The 16,470-nt window shown below is 38.9% G+C and overlaps 2 protein-coding genes across 9 annotated transcripts in view; both read left to right on the top strand.

The window, feature by feature from the left end:
* LOC112154050 (filamin-C) overlaps positions 1-5,943 on the top strand; it is a 67,492-nt gene extending 61,549 nt beyond the window's left edge. For 7 of the 8 annotated variants that reach the window (XM_024284656.2, XM_024284648.2, XM_024284680.2 and 4 more), the window contains 8 exons: positions 745-1,014; positions 1,175-1,312; positions 1,742-1,857; positions 1,947-2,079; positions 3,988-4,164; positions 4,245-4,463; positions 4,984-5,190; positions 5,266-5,943. In XM_024284656.2, the coding sequence (XP_024140424.1) occupies positions 745-1,014; positions 1,175-1,312; positions 1,742-1,857; positions 1,947-2,079; positions 3,988-4,164; positions 4,245-4,463; positions 4,984-5,190; positions 5,266-5,453 (1,448 nt within the window). In that variant the 3' untranslated portion in view covers positions 5,454-5,943. Of the gene's footprint in view, positions 1-744; positions 1,015-1,174; positions 1,313-1,741; positions 1,858-1,946; positions 2,080-3,987; positions 4,165-4,244; positions 4,464-4,983; positions 5,191-5,265 lie in introns of those variants that run through there. The other variant, XR_004947139.1, reaches the window with a different exon arrangement.
* A 5,973-nt stretch (positions 5,944-11,916) lies between these two features.
* On the top strand, positions 11,917-14,621 carry LOC112159285. The gene is made up of 5 exons (XM_024293279.2): positions 11,917-12,393; positions 12,874-12,919; positions 13,673-13,783; positions 13,865-14,132; positions 14,211-14,621. Exons 2-5 carry the CDS (start codon positions 12,903-12,905, stop codon positions 14,415-14,417), a joined length of 603 nt encoding a protein of 200 aa, XP_024149047.1. The 5' UTR covers positions 11,917-12,393; positions 12,874-12,902; the 3' UTR covers positions 14,418-14,621.
* The last annotated feature ends 1,849 nt before the right edge of the window (positions 14,622-16,470 follow it).

Here is a 16,470-nt window from a genome sequence, read left to right on the forward strand (position 1 = left end):
GGACCCAGTATCATGACCTCAGTTTTTTCTGGGTTTAGGAGGAGGTAATTAATTGTCATCCAGGTCTTAATGTCTCTGATGCATGACATGAATGCAAAACAATGAATCCAAAGAATGAGAACTAGTGTTAGCCATAAATATCATATTTAATATTTTATTCAGTCCAGTTTAGTTTCTTCAGTTTCAGTTTGTCATCATCATACTTGTTTATAAAGTGCTTAAACACAACTAAAATTGAACAAAGTGCTGTACATTAAAGGCTAAATATAATAAATGAATTTAATAAATAAGTGGAAAAAAGCATCACAAACTAAAGCTTAAAGGTAAAAGCATGAGCACAATAAAATTGAATGTAAAATAACAGCAAAATCTCATATGTGACCTAAACCTTGGCTGAAAAAAAAATGGTTCTTGAATCTAGTTTTAAACAGGGACAGTGACACGGACATTGTCTCATGTTTGGTGGAAAAGAATTCCAAAGCTTCTGAGCAGACAGATATGGTTCATTCACCTTTACACTTCCTTTCATTTTGAATTCAGTTCATTTCAAACCACTCCAGTGAAATCCTACATGCTGCAGTTCTGTTTCTTCCAGTTCACCTCCATTCATTTCAGCAGAATTCCATCTAGTTCAGCTTTCAGTTGGCCTTTATTTGGACAGTTAGGGTTAGGGTTTCAGCAGAAATTAGATTTTTTTTGAGCATCTGTTGGAACATTACAATCGAATTATTCTCTCTGTTTCAGCTGAGACGGGGGACCAGGAAATGACAGCTCAGGTGACGAGTCCTGCAGGCAAGACAGAGGATGCAGAAATCCTCAAAGGAGAGGACAGCACCTACAGTGTTCGCTTCATCCCCCATGAAATGGGACCTCACAAAGTCAGCGTTAAATACCGGGATCAGCACGTCCCTGGGAGCCCCTTCCAGTTCACTGTGGGGCCTCTGGGGGAAGGAGGGGCCCACAAAGTACGAGCAGGAGGCATTGGGCTTGAGCGGGGAGTGGCAGGAATCCCGGGTAAAGTATAAATCTGTTCAATCTCTCATTTTTCCTCCATCATTTTTTCATTATGATCCTCTCTCTCTTATTTTTATGTTTTAAATAAATCAGAAAGATTGTTTAAATGTAGAAAGAGCTGCCCTCTGCTGGTTACAATATGTGGGTTTGTCCCCTGCAGCGGAGTTCAGCATCTGGACCAGGGAAGCCGGCGCCGGGGGGCTGTCCATCGCCGTGGAGGGACCTAGTAAAGCTGAGATCACCTTTGAGGACAGAAAAGATGGCTCTTGTGGAGTGGCTTATGTGGTTCAGGAGCCTGGTACGACCTACACACAGACCTGTGGTTAGGGATCAGATACCGAACATGTCCTTCAGGAATCACAGAAAGTTGGTGCTAGTCATTTTACCTAAAACATCCTACTCCATGACCTGCTTGACAAGTTTTGGTGTTTATCTGAACATGAAAATGTTCTAATCTCACTTAGATTTTGGTTAACTGTAGTGGTCTGCCTTAAAACATGCTGTGAAATGGAGGGGGTGCACCTCAGGGCTCCAGTGTGTACACATTGCATCATAAAAGAACTTTATCAACATAAATGGTTACAGATACACTGAAAGGATTTTGATTTGTAAAAATGTATTTTTTTGTTAGAAATTATTTAATGAAAACAAATGAGCAAGCAAATCTCTTTAAAGAACTCCTGGGGCTGATGAACTACAGTCATATTTTTTTTTTGCCTGTCTCCAGGTGAATATGAACTATCTATTAAATTTAATGATGAGCACATCCCAGATTCTCCCTTCATTGTTCCTATGGCTACCCTATCAGACGATGCCCGGCGTCTCACCCTGACCAGCCTACAGGTGAGGGGACAGCTTTTCCAACAGTGATGGCTCCTCCTACCACATCACCCATTATGAGCCTACAGTTTGAACCGTCTCTGCTGCTCTAGGAAATGGGTCTGAAGGTGGGTCAAGAGGCCTCTTTTGCTGTGCAGCTAAATGGAGCCAGAGGTCTTATCGACGCAAAGATCCACACGCCATCAGGGGCCACAGAAGAGTGTTGTGTCTCTGAGCTGGATGGTGGTAAGACCTGAATGTGAAGAGGATTCTCGCTGAGTCCAGAATCAGAGAGGAGATGATAGCAACATGCACTGACCTGCGAGCTCCATGTCTTTGTGCCACTAATTTATTGTTTTTGATTATGCAAAAAATATTAATGTGTAGACTGTTAAAAAGAACTGGACAAGTCGTGCGTTGAGGTCCCCTATAGGAAATGCACATTCACATTCATGAAATCAGGCCGAAGCCTTCACCGTTTTTTTCTGTTCATCTACAGCGATTGCAATCCGTCAACAGCCATTAGTCCGAGTTGGTCTGAGTCACGTTTTTAGAGGAAGTACTGTCAGCCAATCAGAAGTGAGCTTGTTCTGGTGTGTTTGAAGTCCACACCCCTCCCACTGAAAGTGGCGTGCAGGAATCTGTCAATCAAACGTTGGAGGTGGGGCCAGCGGGAGCCACATGCTTGTACTGAGGCGTCTGATTGGTCAGTTTATAGCGTGAATAACTAGTGATAAAGAAAAAATATCTTAAAAAAATATATAAGAACGTGTTAAGAAAAAAAAGCATCAGAGCAAGAATGTTTATTCTGACACATTAAATGACTGAGAAATAACTGTCTGCTTCTCAGTGGAAATCTATGGGACTTTAGGCTTCTTGCAACCTGCGGGTACTTCCTGTTTGGAACAAAGGGGGGTTACGGTGTCCATTGATATCCATGTTAATGAATGTACGACATTATTGTAATGTTGATCAATGACCACTCAGTAAGAGAGGTGGCTGGTTACAAGTTATATTTATTTTAGAAACAATCTAAAGGACTCCAAAGGTATTTTTACTGCACATAATTTTTTTCTTTTACATGAGTGGATTTTAGTCATGTCTGCAATGTTACCAGAAATACTGTAAACATAATTTATTTTTAAATAGAAAAAAAGTTTATTTTCTCAATATTTATGTTTAAATCTTTATATCTAAAAAATAGTATAATACAGCTACTAAAGGAGTATGGGTAAATTGACCCACAACTTATATCCATCTGTCATTAAGTTTTTATCAAAACCTCTTTTAAATCAAATTTAATCAAAGCAAACATTTATATTTAAAAAGCACATTTATGCAAATAATATAATATATAATAAATGTTTTGTTTAAATTTATCTTCATTTAAAAGGAAGACATGTTTCTCTTAAATTGGGGTTTGGGTGGAGGTGTGGGGCAAAATGAACCAGAATGGAACCAAAGAAACGAACTTTGACGTTTGGATCAGGCAACCAAGTTAACTGCTGTCTTCGGGGTCCAGATGACTCCAACCACATATTGATGTGTGATTCCTTCCATGACAAATGTGGACAAAGGTGGACAGGATTTTATGTCTGGCATGGACATTAGTGAAACTCAGAAATCAATGATTAAAAAAAAGTTCACTGTCTTGTGGAGTCCAGATGACCCCAATTTTAATTTAAACAAACCAAGAAGAGTGGAAGGGGTTAAAAACAATTCAAATTCAGCCAAATCAAAACAAGCTTAACTTTAAGCGTCATTTGAAATTTCAGACATTTATTTTTACCATTCAGGAATGCCCAAAGAATACAATCCATTAAAAAGAGATTGTTTAATTTGTTTCCTTGTTAAGCAATTATGGGTGTTTAGACTTTAGGAACAGAATATATTTATGATAGAAACTGCTCTGATGATAGAGCTTGCTTATTAATAACGCATTTCATTCATACGTGCCTTTCCAGACACTTTACAATTGAGAACAACACACATTTAAAAACACAAGACTAAAATTGATACACAAGAAGTAAGAATAAAAACAGATGAGCTTTGAGTTTGGACTATTAAAATAATAGTCTGTGTTCTTAATATCAGGTGAGAGTGAGTTCCAAAGTTTAGAGCTTTCTGTGACAACAGATTTTTGTGTTTCTACAGATGAACATGCCATCAGATTTATTCCAAAAGAAAATGGTGTTCATTCCATTGATGTTTCCTTCAATGGCTGCCACATCCCTAACAGCCCTTTTAAGATTTGTGTAGGAGAACCAGGACAAGTGGGTGATCCTGGTCTTGTGTCTGCTTATGGAACTGGCCTGGAAGGGGGTACCACAGGTGCAAACAAAACAAACACACTCAGGGTCTGTTCTGAAAGCATAAGCTGAGTCTAAATGTTGTCCTGTTCTTGTGTTCAGGCAATGTGTTGGACTTCATCGTCAATACTTGCAATGCTGGCACCGGAGCTCTGTCGGTGACTATTGATGGACCCTCCAAAGTTAAGATGGACTGTCAGGACTATCCTGAAGGCTACAAAGTGTTCTACACTCCCATGGCTCCTGGGAACTACCTGATTTCCATCAGATATGGGGGTCCCCAGCACATTGTTGGAAGTCCTTTCAAAGCTAAAGTGTCGGGTGGGTCAGCTACCGTGAAGATTTTTGTTTGTAATATGCTTGTAATATTTGAGTTTGGACAGACCTGCCCCTTCTGACTAACATTTACACCTTACAGTGATGATTATAAACTTCTAGCATATTTTTGCTGTGAGTCTATCCCCCCTTCTCTGTTCTACTGCTGTAATCACCCACCAACTCAATTTTTCTCCTTTTCTTTTGTAAACTTATGTCTGTCTCTAACATCTAACTCTCCTCTTAGTTTCTGTCTGGTCCATAAATATACACAGACATAACCAATATAAATAAAGTTGTGTCTAAGTTGTAAAAGAGGTTTATACAAATATACACCTGGTTTGTCAGAAGGTTCATAACTCCCTGTTATAAGGGTAAGAGTCAAATCTGTGCCACACAGGAGGCCTTCAGCTTAGATCCGTTTAATAAGTTGTTGCACAGGACAAACTAAAAACAAGTTTTTGGAACACATTCAACATTTTTAGCTTCAATATGCTAACCAATGATCTCTCTAAATTTCTTTCAGGACCCCGACTGTCTGGAGGACACAATCTGCATGAAACATCATCTGTTCACGTGAAAACTGTCACCAAGTCTTCAGCTATGGGCAAAACTTTTGCCTTTTTACCCAAATTCTCTTCTGATGCAAGTAAAGTCGTCTCTCATGGTGCCGGCCTGTCAAAAGCTTTTATTGGTCAGAAAAATGCATTTACTGTAGACTGCAGCAAAGCAGGTGGGGGGTAGTGAGCTTTGATATTGTGTGAAATGACGGAATTGCATCCCTGATAACACCGTTTATGCTCTACAGGAATAAACATGTTGATGGTTGGTGTCCATGGACCCATATCCCCCTGTGAGGAGGTATACGTCAAACACATGGGAAACAGGATGTACAATGTGACATACACTGTGAAAGAACAAGGCAGCTACATCCTTATTGTGAAGTGGGGCGATGAAAACGTTCCCGGCAGTCCTTTTCATGTTATTGTCCCTTAAATATGGACTCTTACTCTTCGTCTACATACAACCCTTCTCCACACCTCTGAATGCTCTTCTGCCCTTATGGGAGACAATTTTGTATTTGAGTAATCATTCTGTCTACCTGTTGGCTAAAGCAACTGTTATTCTGATGTCAATATTCCTCTACAACACAGATTGTTATGTTTGACATCAAGTCGTGCATGATCCAATTTCCAAGTAAGATATCCTTTAGATTAGGGTTCAAATGTTCGGCGCCCCGTCAGCGCTGCCTGGCTCCTGCACCAAAAGACTAGCTGAAAAGTTCAGGAAGTTGTTCATTTTTCATTTAGAGAAGCTCGCAAACACAGCGGGAAGCCGAGTCTGCAGAAAAAAAAATATTTTCATGAATAACCTCATCTCACATAAATGTAAAAAGTATATCAATTTAATCTCCCCTGCAGCTCTGTATTTATGTTTGTAACATTTTAAGTTCTTATAGAAATAAAACTGGAGATTTTTATTTGAATCCACTGAGTTTGCAATTATTTTACCTATGAACACTGATGTTTATTCTGCAGCTGAAAAGATTTTCTGATTATTCACCAGGCAGCACTTTCAGGCGAGGTGAGTTCTATGGTCCAATACTAATTTTAAGTCAATCGATAACATGACCTGGAAGCTATTGAGCTAAAAAGCAAATATTAGTATATAATAGTTTGTCAGAAATTGGAAAATTCTATTATGTATACATAGATTTATCATAAATGTAAATGTTTTTAAGTTTTAAAATCAAAAGGCTTGTCTTATGTGTGAAAGCGAGTTTTATGGTCCAATACTGATTTTGAGTCGATTGATAACATGACCTGGACGCTATTGAGCTAAAATGCTAATATTAGCATATGTTCCTTTTTTTAAATTTGGAACTTCAGACTTTCTTTGTATAGCACTTTTCCAAAAAACGATTTCACTCAAAGTGCTTACTTCAAAACATAATAACATTTAAAAACAAAGAACAAGCCATTTCCTACTCTAACCCCAACCCTAACCCTGTTCTCCTAACCCTAATCCTGGCCAGACCCGCTAAGGGGAATTTCCTAATTTCATACCTAGTTTCTGACCAAGTAAGGTAACCTTACCTTAACCAGGTGGGGATATGTTCTTGGTGTAACATCTAAAACTATTGGAGGACAATTATTATGGAGATTGTTGAACTGGGCCTCACACCAGGGCAGCAAAAACACAGTCAGAACATACTATCGCTAGTTTATTGGTGCAGGTGAAGCTTATATAGGCAATGACATGACATGACCACAAGGAAAACACCTGAGAACAATCTTCAATAATTGGGAGCACACCCATTGGACAATCAACCTGACAACACCCCCACTTGCTCACACATTATTTACAATCATCATGGAAATCAAAATGGTATCACATCATGGTTTGACTATAATCCAAACAAGATTGTGGAAAAGGTTAGTAGCTTTAGTTTTGTAGCTGGTTTAGTCATGAGGTCAGCAACCATCTGATCTGTTGGACAATACATCAAAAACACTTCACCATTGTTTACAGTTGATCTCACAAAGTGATATTTAATATCAACATGCTTGCATCTTTGTCTATTTACAGGATTCTTTGCCAGTGCAATTGTGCTTTGATTATCTTCATAGATCACAGGTTTGTCATAATGGGAATCATCAAAATGTTCAAGCAACTGAATCAAATGCATCATTCTTGAATAGTTGCAGCTAATGCCATGTACTCAGCCTCACATGTTGACAGTGCTACAGTTGGCTGCTTTTTGGTCTTCCAGTAAATCAGAGGACCATTTTTACAGAGGCTAATACAATAACCAGAGGTACTGCGTCTGTCATTTGTGTCGCCTGCCCAATCTGCATCACTGTAAGCCACCAACCTTAGTCCTTCATCACTTTTCAAGTAGCAAAGCCTCTTGTCATTTGTGCCTTTCAGATATTTCAGTACATGCTTTAAAGTTGTCCACTGCTCTTCTGTTGGCTCACTGAAATACTGAGACAGTCTGCTAACAACATAACTCAGATCAGGTCTAGTGCATGAGGTAAGGTATATTAGGCTACCTACTGCCTCTCTGTACTTCCTGGGGTCACTCATCTTTTTACCACCATCAGTGTAATACAACTGTGATTTACAAGGTGTCGACCTGGGTTTACAATCTTGCATGTTAAACTTCTCCAGCAGTTTATCAACATAACTCTGCTGTGACATGGTCACTTACCCTTCACAATGTTCAAAAGTGATACCCAGAAAAGTTTTCAACTTTCCCAGATCTTTCATCTGGAATTTTTCAGAAAGCATCTCTTTGACAGTTTTTAAAACATTTTCTTTACTGGCAGCTGTAGTGTTATGTGTGCTGTGACCAAGGATTATGGAGGCTCTTGTAGCTTTTTAACTGTAGCTTTATTAACACATCAGCTCATGCCCTCCGGCTGCATAAAAGTCCATCCTATACAAGCTTCCCCCTTTCTCCTGTTCACCACCACATCAGTTCCTACCCAAATGCCCTCACTACATCTCCCTTCTTTTAGCTTAGAGTCTGTTTCTTCTTATTTATCTCAGAACAGTTTAACTGTAAACTACTGAAGCTTGCATTCATTAATTGTATAAAATTTCTTCGATAAACATTACAGTAGTTTTCAACAATGCTGCACAATCTTTCTTTGATAAACATTATAATACTTAACAATCTATTTTGCCTTCTTTTACATCTCTCTCTCTCTCTTTTTTAATACCTTCAATACAGCTGAAATGAACATGTCTAAGGGTGAAAACCTGTGTCCCCAAAACTGTGCAAGGATTATTGTGCCCTGTGAACCACAGTTTCCTAAGATTAACAGTTTTTATAAGTCCAGTCTCTGCGGGGTGCGAACAACCCGCCCCGATCATGTAACTGTTGGGCCCTCAGGAATCACTCTGATGTGAGATCTGTTTCTCCTGAAGCGTCCAGATGGCATGTCAATGACATAGGAATGTGGGGTGTTGGCTGAACTGCTAACTATTCCCGGGCTGTTGGTGTTTTTCACCCAGACCTGTTGCCCCGGTCTGAGCTCTTGTTTTGTTTGAGCTTTGTGTCTTTTGTTTAACCAGGAGGCTTGTTTCTGTTTCTGGTCCTGGTCCTTGCTCCAGAAATGTAGAAGATTTGGCCACTTTGGTTGAAGTTTCTCTTCACTGACGGGCAATGGTGTCCTGATGTTACGGCCCATCAGCAGCTGTGCAGGTTAGGAGCCATGCGCCAATGGTGTGGCTCTGTATGCCATGAGAGCCTTGTGCGGATCTTCCCCCTTCTTCAGAAGAGCCTTGATAGTCTTCACAGCCTTCTCCGCTTCCCCGTTACTTTGAGGGTAGTGGGGACTCGTGGTCATGTGGCTGAAATCAGTCTTTTGAAAATGCTGCAAATTCAGCTGCGGAAAACTGAGGCCCGTTATCTGTCACAAGGGTTTCAGGAACTCCGTGCCGCGCAAAAATGGCCTGTAGTTTGTTTACTACTGAGACTGCTGTAGTAGAGGCTTGTCTGCTAAAAAAAAACAAAAACATCTGCATTGAACAGTTTTGAGGTAAAAATAACATTTAAAGGAAACACAATGTTGATGGTTTAAAATAATTAAAAATGAATCAAACGCCGCCCGCCATGTCACCAGTTTGTTAATTATTGTATTTGTCTGTGATAAAAAATATTTTTTTTGACCTGCATTGAACAGTTTTGAGGTAAAAATAAAATATAAAAGTAAAAAGAAATCTTTAATGTGGATTATCCCTGAGCGGGGTTTAAAGCCATGACCTTCTGAATGTGAGTCAGCAGCTCATACCACTGCATGTAAAACTTTAAATTGAACCTGACAATCTGCAATGTGAAAACAGGAAGTCATTGACGATGGTTCAAAAGCATAAAAAATGAATTCCACCCCCCCCCCCATGTCACCAGTTTGTCATTTATTGTACTTGTCTGCTAAAATATTTTTTTATCCGTATTGAACAGATTTGAGGTAACAATACAATTTTAAAGTAAACACATTATGTACTATCCCTGAGCGGGGTTTAAACCTTAGCCGGGTGTCTGTCTGGCTGGAAGGGGCCTGGTTCTTCTGGATGTCTCCCCCCAGCAGTGTGGCTCTTAGCCGGGTGTGTGTGGCTTAAACCCCTTCAAAACACCTCCCAGAATGGAATTTGTGACCAAGTCCAACATCTCCGTACCGAAAAACAACTGAAACCCACTTTCTTTTGACAGTATGAGAGAGAAATTAGACTCAGTTGGATTTGTGCGTAAATTAGGATTTGTGCATAAATTTGGATTTGTGCATGGGTAGCTCTTGATTTGTGTGTAACTTTAGATTTGTCCATGCCTAATTCTTGATTTGTTACTCACATAATACGAATTGTGTATAAGTAAAAAAAAAAATGAAATAAAAAAAACACAAAATGCAATTTACGTACGCACACATTAAGATTACAACAGCTTGAAACTACATACACACACAAATCTTTAAAAAACATGCACAAATCCCTTGTTACGCACACACGAAGCAAATGTTACGCACTGATCTACCGTTAAACTCTTTTCACGTCTCACAAATTCGTCCGTAAGTGCTGGGTTTAAATACTAGTGGAATGCTCGGTCATTAGAGTTCTTATCAGCCTTCCCTTCTAAACGTATTTCCTTCAGTGGGTGTTGCAGGGCTTAAAAATACTTTAAAAGAAAATAAAAATAATTATCTGAGAATATGACGTTTACTTTTAAAAGCTAATATATATATTAAAAATATATTATTCTCCAAGACACCGAATTGATACAAAATGCGTAACAGGAACGACCAGTAGGTGGCAGACTGTTTTTTTTCTTCCAGAAAAACGGGCAACGGGAGTCAGACTGAGAGAGTCACGGGAAGAATGGCGGCCCATCTCGGTGGTCAGCGCTCTGAAGTAAGTAGCCTCTATGTTCAACACTAACATCTACTGTCTTCATATATTGATTGAGTCATTGTCTGGATTGTTTTAATGTTTTATGCGCTCAGTTGTTGGTACAGGCCACGACGTTCTTCTCACACTACTCTGTTAGCAGTAAGCTAACGTCCGTGTAAGCTAAGCTACTTTAGCGATCGTTTGCCTCGTTCCTATTATTACACGTCAGTGCAGTGTAGGACGTAATGTTAAGTTCACAGACAATTAGAAAACCCTTTCACTTTTTTATGGTTCCAAAAGTCACGCTGTTGTGTTTTATGTTTGCGTTCCAGAGTGTGATTATTATTTGTTGTTTCAGCAGCAAGTTGTGGAAAACATGGCGCAGGCCTTAGTGTCTGCTCTTGCAAGGGAAATTAGTGGCAATCTACCAACCTTTACAAGTTGTCTAAGTTGACACTATCAATGATCTGTAGCCTGTATGTTTTGAATTAATGTTTTGAATTAACACAAATATTTTATTTTATTTTTTATTTTTTTACCAGAATGGACTAAAAAAGTGAAACATAATTAACTAATAAACAAAAAATAGTCCATCAGGCTCCATGTTACTCATAATGCACTAACAATGACCCAGCCTTTGACGTTTAGCATTCCTAAGGGGAAACAAAAAAAAAAAAAAAAAACAAAGCATAATTGTGAGTGCTGTGTATCACAGAACATTAATTGGTATTTGTATGTCAGTAAGCACAGCCAGAACTCAATTAATTAAGGAGAGGCAGATTATAAAGCAAACAGTTTATTTTTATAATGAATACATAAAAGTTACTGTCCAAAAAATGTGGTAATGCTCATTTAATTAGCCCTGGTTATTTTAGTTATATTTGTTAATTTTATTTTAAGATGCACCACAAACTTTACTTTTTTTGTAATAACTGCTGCTATCAGATTACCTACACTTACATTTGCTGCATTGAGATGATCCTATATGTGTTACAGGTGTCTGTTGTTTTGAATATAAGTCACATGAGCTTCTCAAAAGTTATAAACATTTTCATATTTTTCATATCTTACTATAAGTGTCTGTTGTATTGTCGCAAAAAAAAAAAAAGAAAAAAAAAAGCATCTTTGTATCTTTGCCGTTACAATCTTTTTTTGGGGGGGAGGGGGGGGGCATGATGTAATGCCACACTTAGACTAACCTTTCTTTTTTTTAAAACTTTTTTTAAAGGACTTGCTTGATGAAATGGACATAAACCAACAAGATGCATGGGTAAGTAATTAAGCACTTTAAATTAATTCAGTAAAACATGCTCCATTTGTTGCACATGTGTCTTATCTGCATTCAAAGCTAAATATTTTACAGGTGGTTAAATAAAAAAAAATGCATTAACTGTGATCTTTCCTTCATAGAGCTTATTAAAACAACACATCTTGGAAAGACTTTATCAGCGTGTCACAAGTGCACTTCAACACATGCCTCTGGATATAGACTATTTGAAGTTCGTTTGCAATCAAGAAATGGTTGTCATTGACGCTCTTTCTCAACACATCGAACTATTGCAGGATGTCACAGAGAGGTTGTTAGATTTGCACAATGCAATTCAACACCACAGAAACAGCCAAGAACCAACATGTGCGTCCATTGAAAGATCATCAAAAAGAAGATTGCTAAGGATCGACATCTCCATTGAACATCTGGTTCATCTGCTCGAAACTGGACTATCTGTGAACACTATTGCAAAGTTATGGGGAGTGTCACGTGCTGCTCTGTTTTGTACAGTACATGTACAGACGCAGAACTTGATGTACTTGTCACAGAAATAAAAGCCAGAATGCCAAATGCTGGATATCAGTTGGTAAAAGGAACCTTGAAGGCACAAGGACATCACCTGGGATGGGACAGAGTCAAAGCCTCAATGCACCAAGTGGACAGCATTGGAACATTATCTAGAATGACTCAGTTGGGGTGTGTTGTCCGGAGAACATACTCAGTGCCCTGTCCAAAGTATCTAGTGCACATAGATACAAATCACAAGCTCATCAGGTGGGCTTTTGTTTGTAATTGTATGTACTGCATTAATTTCACAGGAAATGTTTATTTTTACTTGAAATTTTAGTCTACAATCTAAAGATAAATGTATAATTAAAATTTTCCGTCAGTAAAAATATATGGAAAATGTTTTGTGATGTTTATATAAAATTTTAAACGTTTAATTTTGTAGTTCATGTTACATCATGGGCTCCTAAAACGTTTTATCTTATTAGAATGAAGGGAATAATTGGAACGTAAGTGTTTCAGTTACAGCTGTTTAACTTTTTAACTGATCTAGCTTTCTCTACTGTTTGGTTCCTTGAAATTAGTGAACATTTTACAGTAGAAATGTTCAAAATGAAATGTCTAATAATATGATATTCTGTACTATCTATGTCCCGTTTTATATTTACTCAAAGGCAACTCTAAAATTCTCCCAGCAAATGTAAGTTGACGTTTAATAAGCAGCTTCTGTTGTTTTTCTTCTCACAGGTATAATATTGTCATCTTTGGCGGCATTGATGGTTATTCTCGCAAGGTAAGAAGCTACGGACAAAGTTGTCTGAATTGAGAACATAAAAGCAATTGTAAAGGCAAACAAAATAAGTTAAAATGCTGGTGTGCTGGTGGTCTTTTTCTGTAGGTCATTAAATTTCTGACAAGATTTTTTTTTTTGGAAGGAGGGTTGCCCTGCACTCACTAAATATTAGCCAATATCTGGGGATATCATAGCATGGTGGTATTTCCACTTTGTGAAAGCATTCCATATTTTGTCTTAATGTTACTTTACAAAGAGGTATGGGCCAAAATACATTGTCCTCCGTTCCTTTTCTTGTATACAATTTGACCTGGTCTTATTGATAAACAATAATTTCAAATTTTTTTTTTCTGTTTCAATTAACATACAATTTCACAGATAATGTACCTGGGAGCAGCAAACAATAATTGATCTGATACCACCTTGGCTTTCTTCTCTCATGGTGTTGAAGAATTAGGGTATCCACTTAGGTTAAAGCCTTTTTGACTTAAGTTTTTATTTAACCCATAAACACCCAGATCCATTTTTCCTTAAAAATAAAATGTGTAATGTACCACAAACCAAGTGGACCACAGCACTCCTGATATTTTTCTGTTACACTAATGTCACCATGGGTTCTTATGGGTTAAAAAGCTGAGCAAACAGGTCATGGGTCATAACTTTGTATAATCCACACATTTATTGTACGGTTTTTAAGTGGCACTACCAGAACCACTGTGTATTTTTGTTACAGTAACAAACTAACATTTTTAGGGTGCGAGCGGACCATGGCGGAGAGAATATTGGAGTTGCATGTCTGATGTTGACTGTTCGAGGTCCAGAGAATGGAAGCTTTATTGCTGGCAAGAGTGTGCACAACCAAAGGTTTGTGTTTGGTCCATGTCAACCTAGAAAATGTTAAACATAAAAAATAAAAAATAAAATGTTGCATCTACTTCTACACAGGATGGAGAGGCTTTGGCGTGATTTATGGATCAGGGTCACATGTGTATTCTACATCAATCTACACTTACTGGAGGAGCAACATCTATTGGACCTCAGCAACCCTCTTCACTTGTTTTGTTGTCACTATGTTTTCTTGCCTCGCTTGCAAGTTAACCTTGACACCTTTCGCCAGGGATGGGACAATCACCCATTGAGAACTGAAAAGAACCTTACACCAAATCAGCTTCTGGAGCTAGGACAAGAAATGCATCCAGTTGTTGATCCAGAGGTACTTTATTCATTTTTATTATTTCAGTTTTTTTCCACAATCTATAACATTAATGCTACCATATGTATGTGCATGCAGATCCCCCTTATTGACTGGGAGAGCAGTGGCCTGGTTCCTGATCCACATGCTGAAGTGCAAGTACCAGAGTTCGACAACCCACTCACAGATGATCAGATGTACCTGCTGCGGGAACACATTGATCCCCTCCAGTCTTCAGAGTCTAGTGGAATGGACATTTATTTGCAAACACTGCAGTACGTGGAAACATTTCTTGTGACAAACTAGAAATGAATTTCTTTGAGTCCTGATGAAAAATATTTTTTTAGGACTTTGTTTATTGAAGACAGCACAAAAATGTACTTAGTTTTACATCAAAAGCAAATAAAATCACATTTCAAACATCAACTGTTGCATTGTTATTATATTTTTTGCAAAGAATGCGAATCGATAAGAACGATTAAAACGGCTTTCTAAGATTGGGGTTTCTGAATTTAATTCCTTGGGGTTTCCTGACCTTCATGGTTTTTATTCCCTCAACACATTTGAATCAGCTGATTGAACGCACGTTTTAATAATATGAAGTCAGATGTGCTGAAGCAGGAAAACTTTTAAAACAGGGATCTCCCACCCTGTTCGTCGTGAGCTATTGCCCTGCTTGTTTTACAGTTAACCGTGCTTCAGTAGTTAATGCTCACCTAGATCAGGTATGTTTAATCAATCCAGCTAAGCAATAATCATTGAGGCAGGGTTAACTGCAAAACAAGAAAGATAGTCAGGGATTCTGTTGACTGTAATTAAGAAATACAAGTTTAAACTAAATCTCCAGTCCATGGATCACAAAGAACAGATGAGGAATGAACAGTGTCTTAAGTGCCATAGCTAAATATTTTAATGTTCAAACATCCTTCAAAATGTAAACTGCAACCATTTAGTTTAATCATAAACTGTTAGTTAAACACCACATATCTCAGTATTTAAACCAGACCAAAACCAGTTTCTACAGACTGAAGACACATCGCATGTCTGCCAAGAGAGCAGGATAAATTGTGTAATGGCTTGGAAAACGCAAACGCTCAGTGCAGGTGGATGAGGTGGGAAGGTGTCTTTGTCCGGTAGACTGTACTACCTCAAGTTTGAGGTCATGACATGGAACCTCCCAGCCAACCCAGAATCTCAGGAGCTGACGCAGATTCTTTGAAGATGCTAGGAAAAGTAATAGTTAGTTTCCCCTCTGTATTTCTTTGCTGTTGTTTTTGATAGAGTTGTACATACATTTCTCTCATATTTGCTTTGTATGATTTTAACCTCTTTTCTCTTTCTGCTCATTCGAGGTCTTGCTCAGCTGGTATCTGGAAGGTTGCAGTCATCCTAGGCTGAAGGCTGTCTGGAGGCTGACACATCACAGATACTCAAAGATGCTGACGCAGACCTATTGCATTGAACTATGACATTAATGATAGAACCAGTTTGAGGCTGTTTTTCCTTCCACACCTTGAGAGCAGCAAATGTAAATATAACTAAGACCGCCCCTGAAAGGTTATAAATATGGAAACCCTGGACCTAGATCTTCAGAGCGGGTGGAGACTGGTTTGAACATTCTCTCTATCAATTCCCCCCTGTTTATCACATATTTGCTCAAATTCTCACATCACCTGTCAGCCACTCCCTGGGAAGGTTTTCAGCTGGAGGACCACATTTATGAGCACAAATACATTTACACTCAGAAGTGTTGCCCTACATAGTCACCAGTGTCTGGGAACAGGTCAGGCAGGTAGAGGGCTTCTCCTTCATCAGAAAATGGTTCAGGTTCTGGATCGTCACCTAAAAGAAGGTACAGCTGTTCCGGTGGCAGCGCTGCTGGTGAGATAGTAATTATCAATCGGTTAACTAAAGAACAGAGGCAGGGAATACAACAACATCCATATAAGGTCAGAATAGCTGCAAAAACTGCAATGGAGACTAGAATAGAGGACACAAGGGCTGTATAGTTGCCGAACACATTCATCCATGTATCCCACATGGTGGCATCAACCCCGGAGTGCTCTTCCATTCTACCATCGAGGGCACGAAGCCCTTCTATGGCTCTGGTCAGGCTGCCATCCGCAGCGGTGTTGTTGGGGATGAAGATGCAGCATTGCTCCCCGAACATCGAGCAGACTCCGCCTTTCTCGGCGAGTAGCATGTCCAAAGCTATCCTGTTCTGGAACGGCATCAGAGAGGTAGCCTGCAGTTGGCCATGTACTGCTTCAAAACCAGCTAATGTCCAATTTCCTAGCTTCTGACCATTAAAATGGATGAAGATAATCCTGTCAACGTTCTTATTTGGGGTCACTGGAAA

The sequence above is a fragment of the Oryzias melastigma genome, linkage group LG23, assembly GCF_002922805.2.
Source record: "Oryzias melastigma strain HK-1 linkage group LG23, ASM292280v2, whole genome shotgun sequence".
Taxonomy (NCBI): Eukaryota; Metazoa; Chordata; class Actinopteri; order Beloniformes; family Adrianichthyidae; genus Oryzias; species Oryzias melastigma.

Excerpts from the sequence above, each read along its gene's own strand:
- LOC112159285 (XM_024293279.2), top strand. Across the intron at positions 13,784-13,864 it reads AAGAGTGTGCACAACCAAAG|GATGGAGAGGCTTTGGCGTG; the intron begins GTTTGTGTTTGG and ends ACTTCTACACAG. Across the intron at positions 14,133-14,210 it reads ATCCAGTTGTTGATCCAGAG|ATCCCCCTTATTGACTGGGA; the intron begins GTACTTTATTCA and ends ATGTGCATGCAG.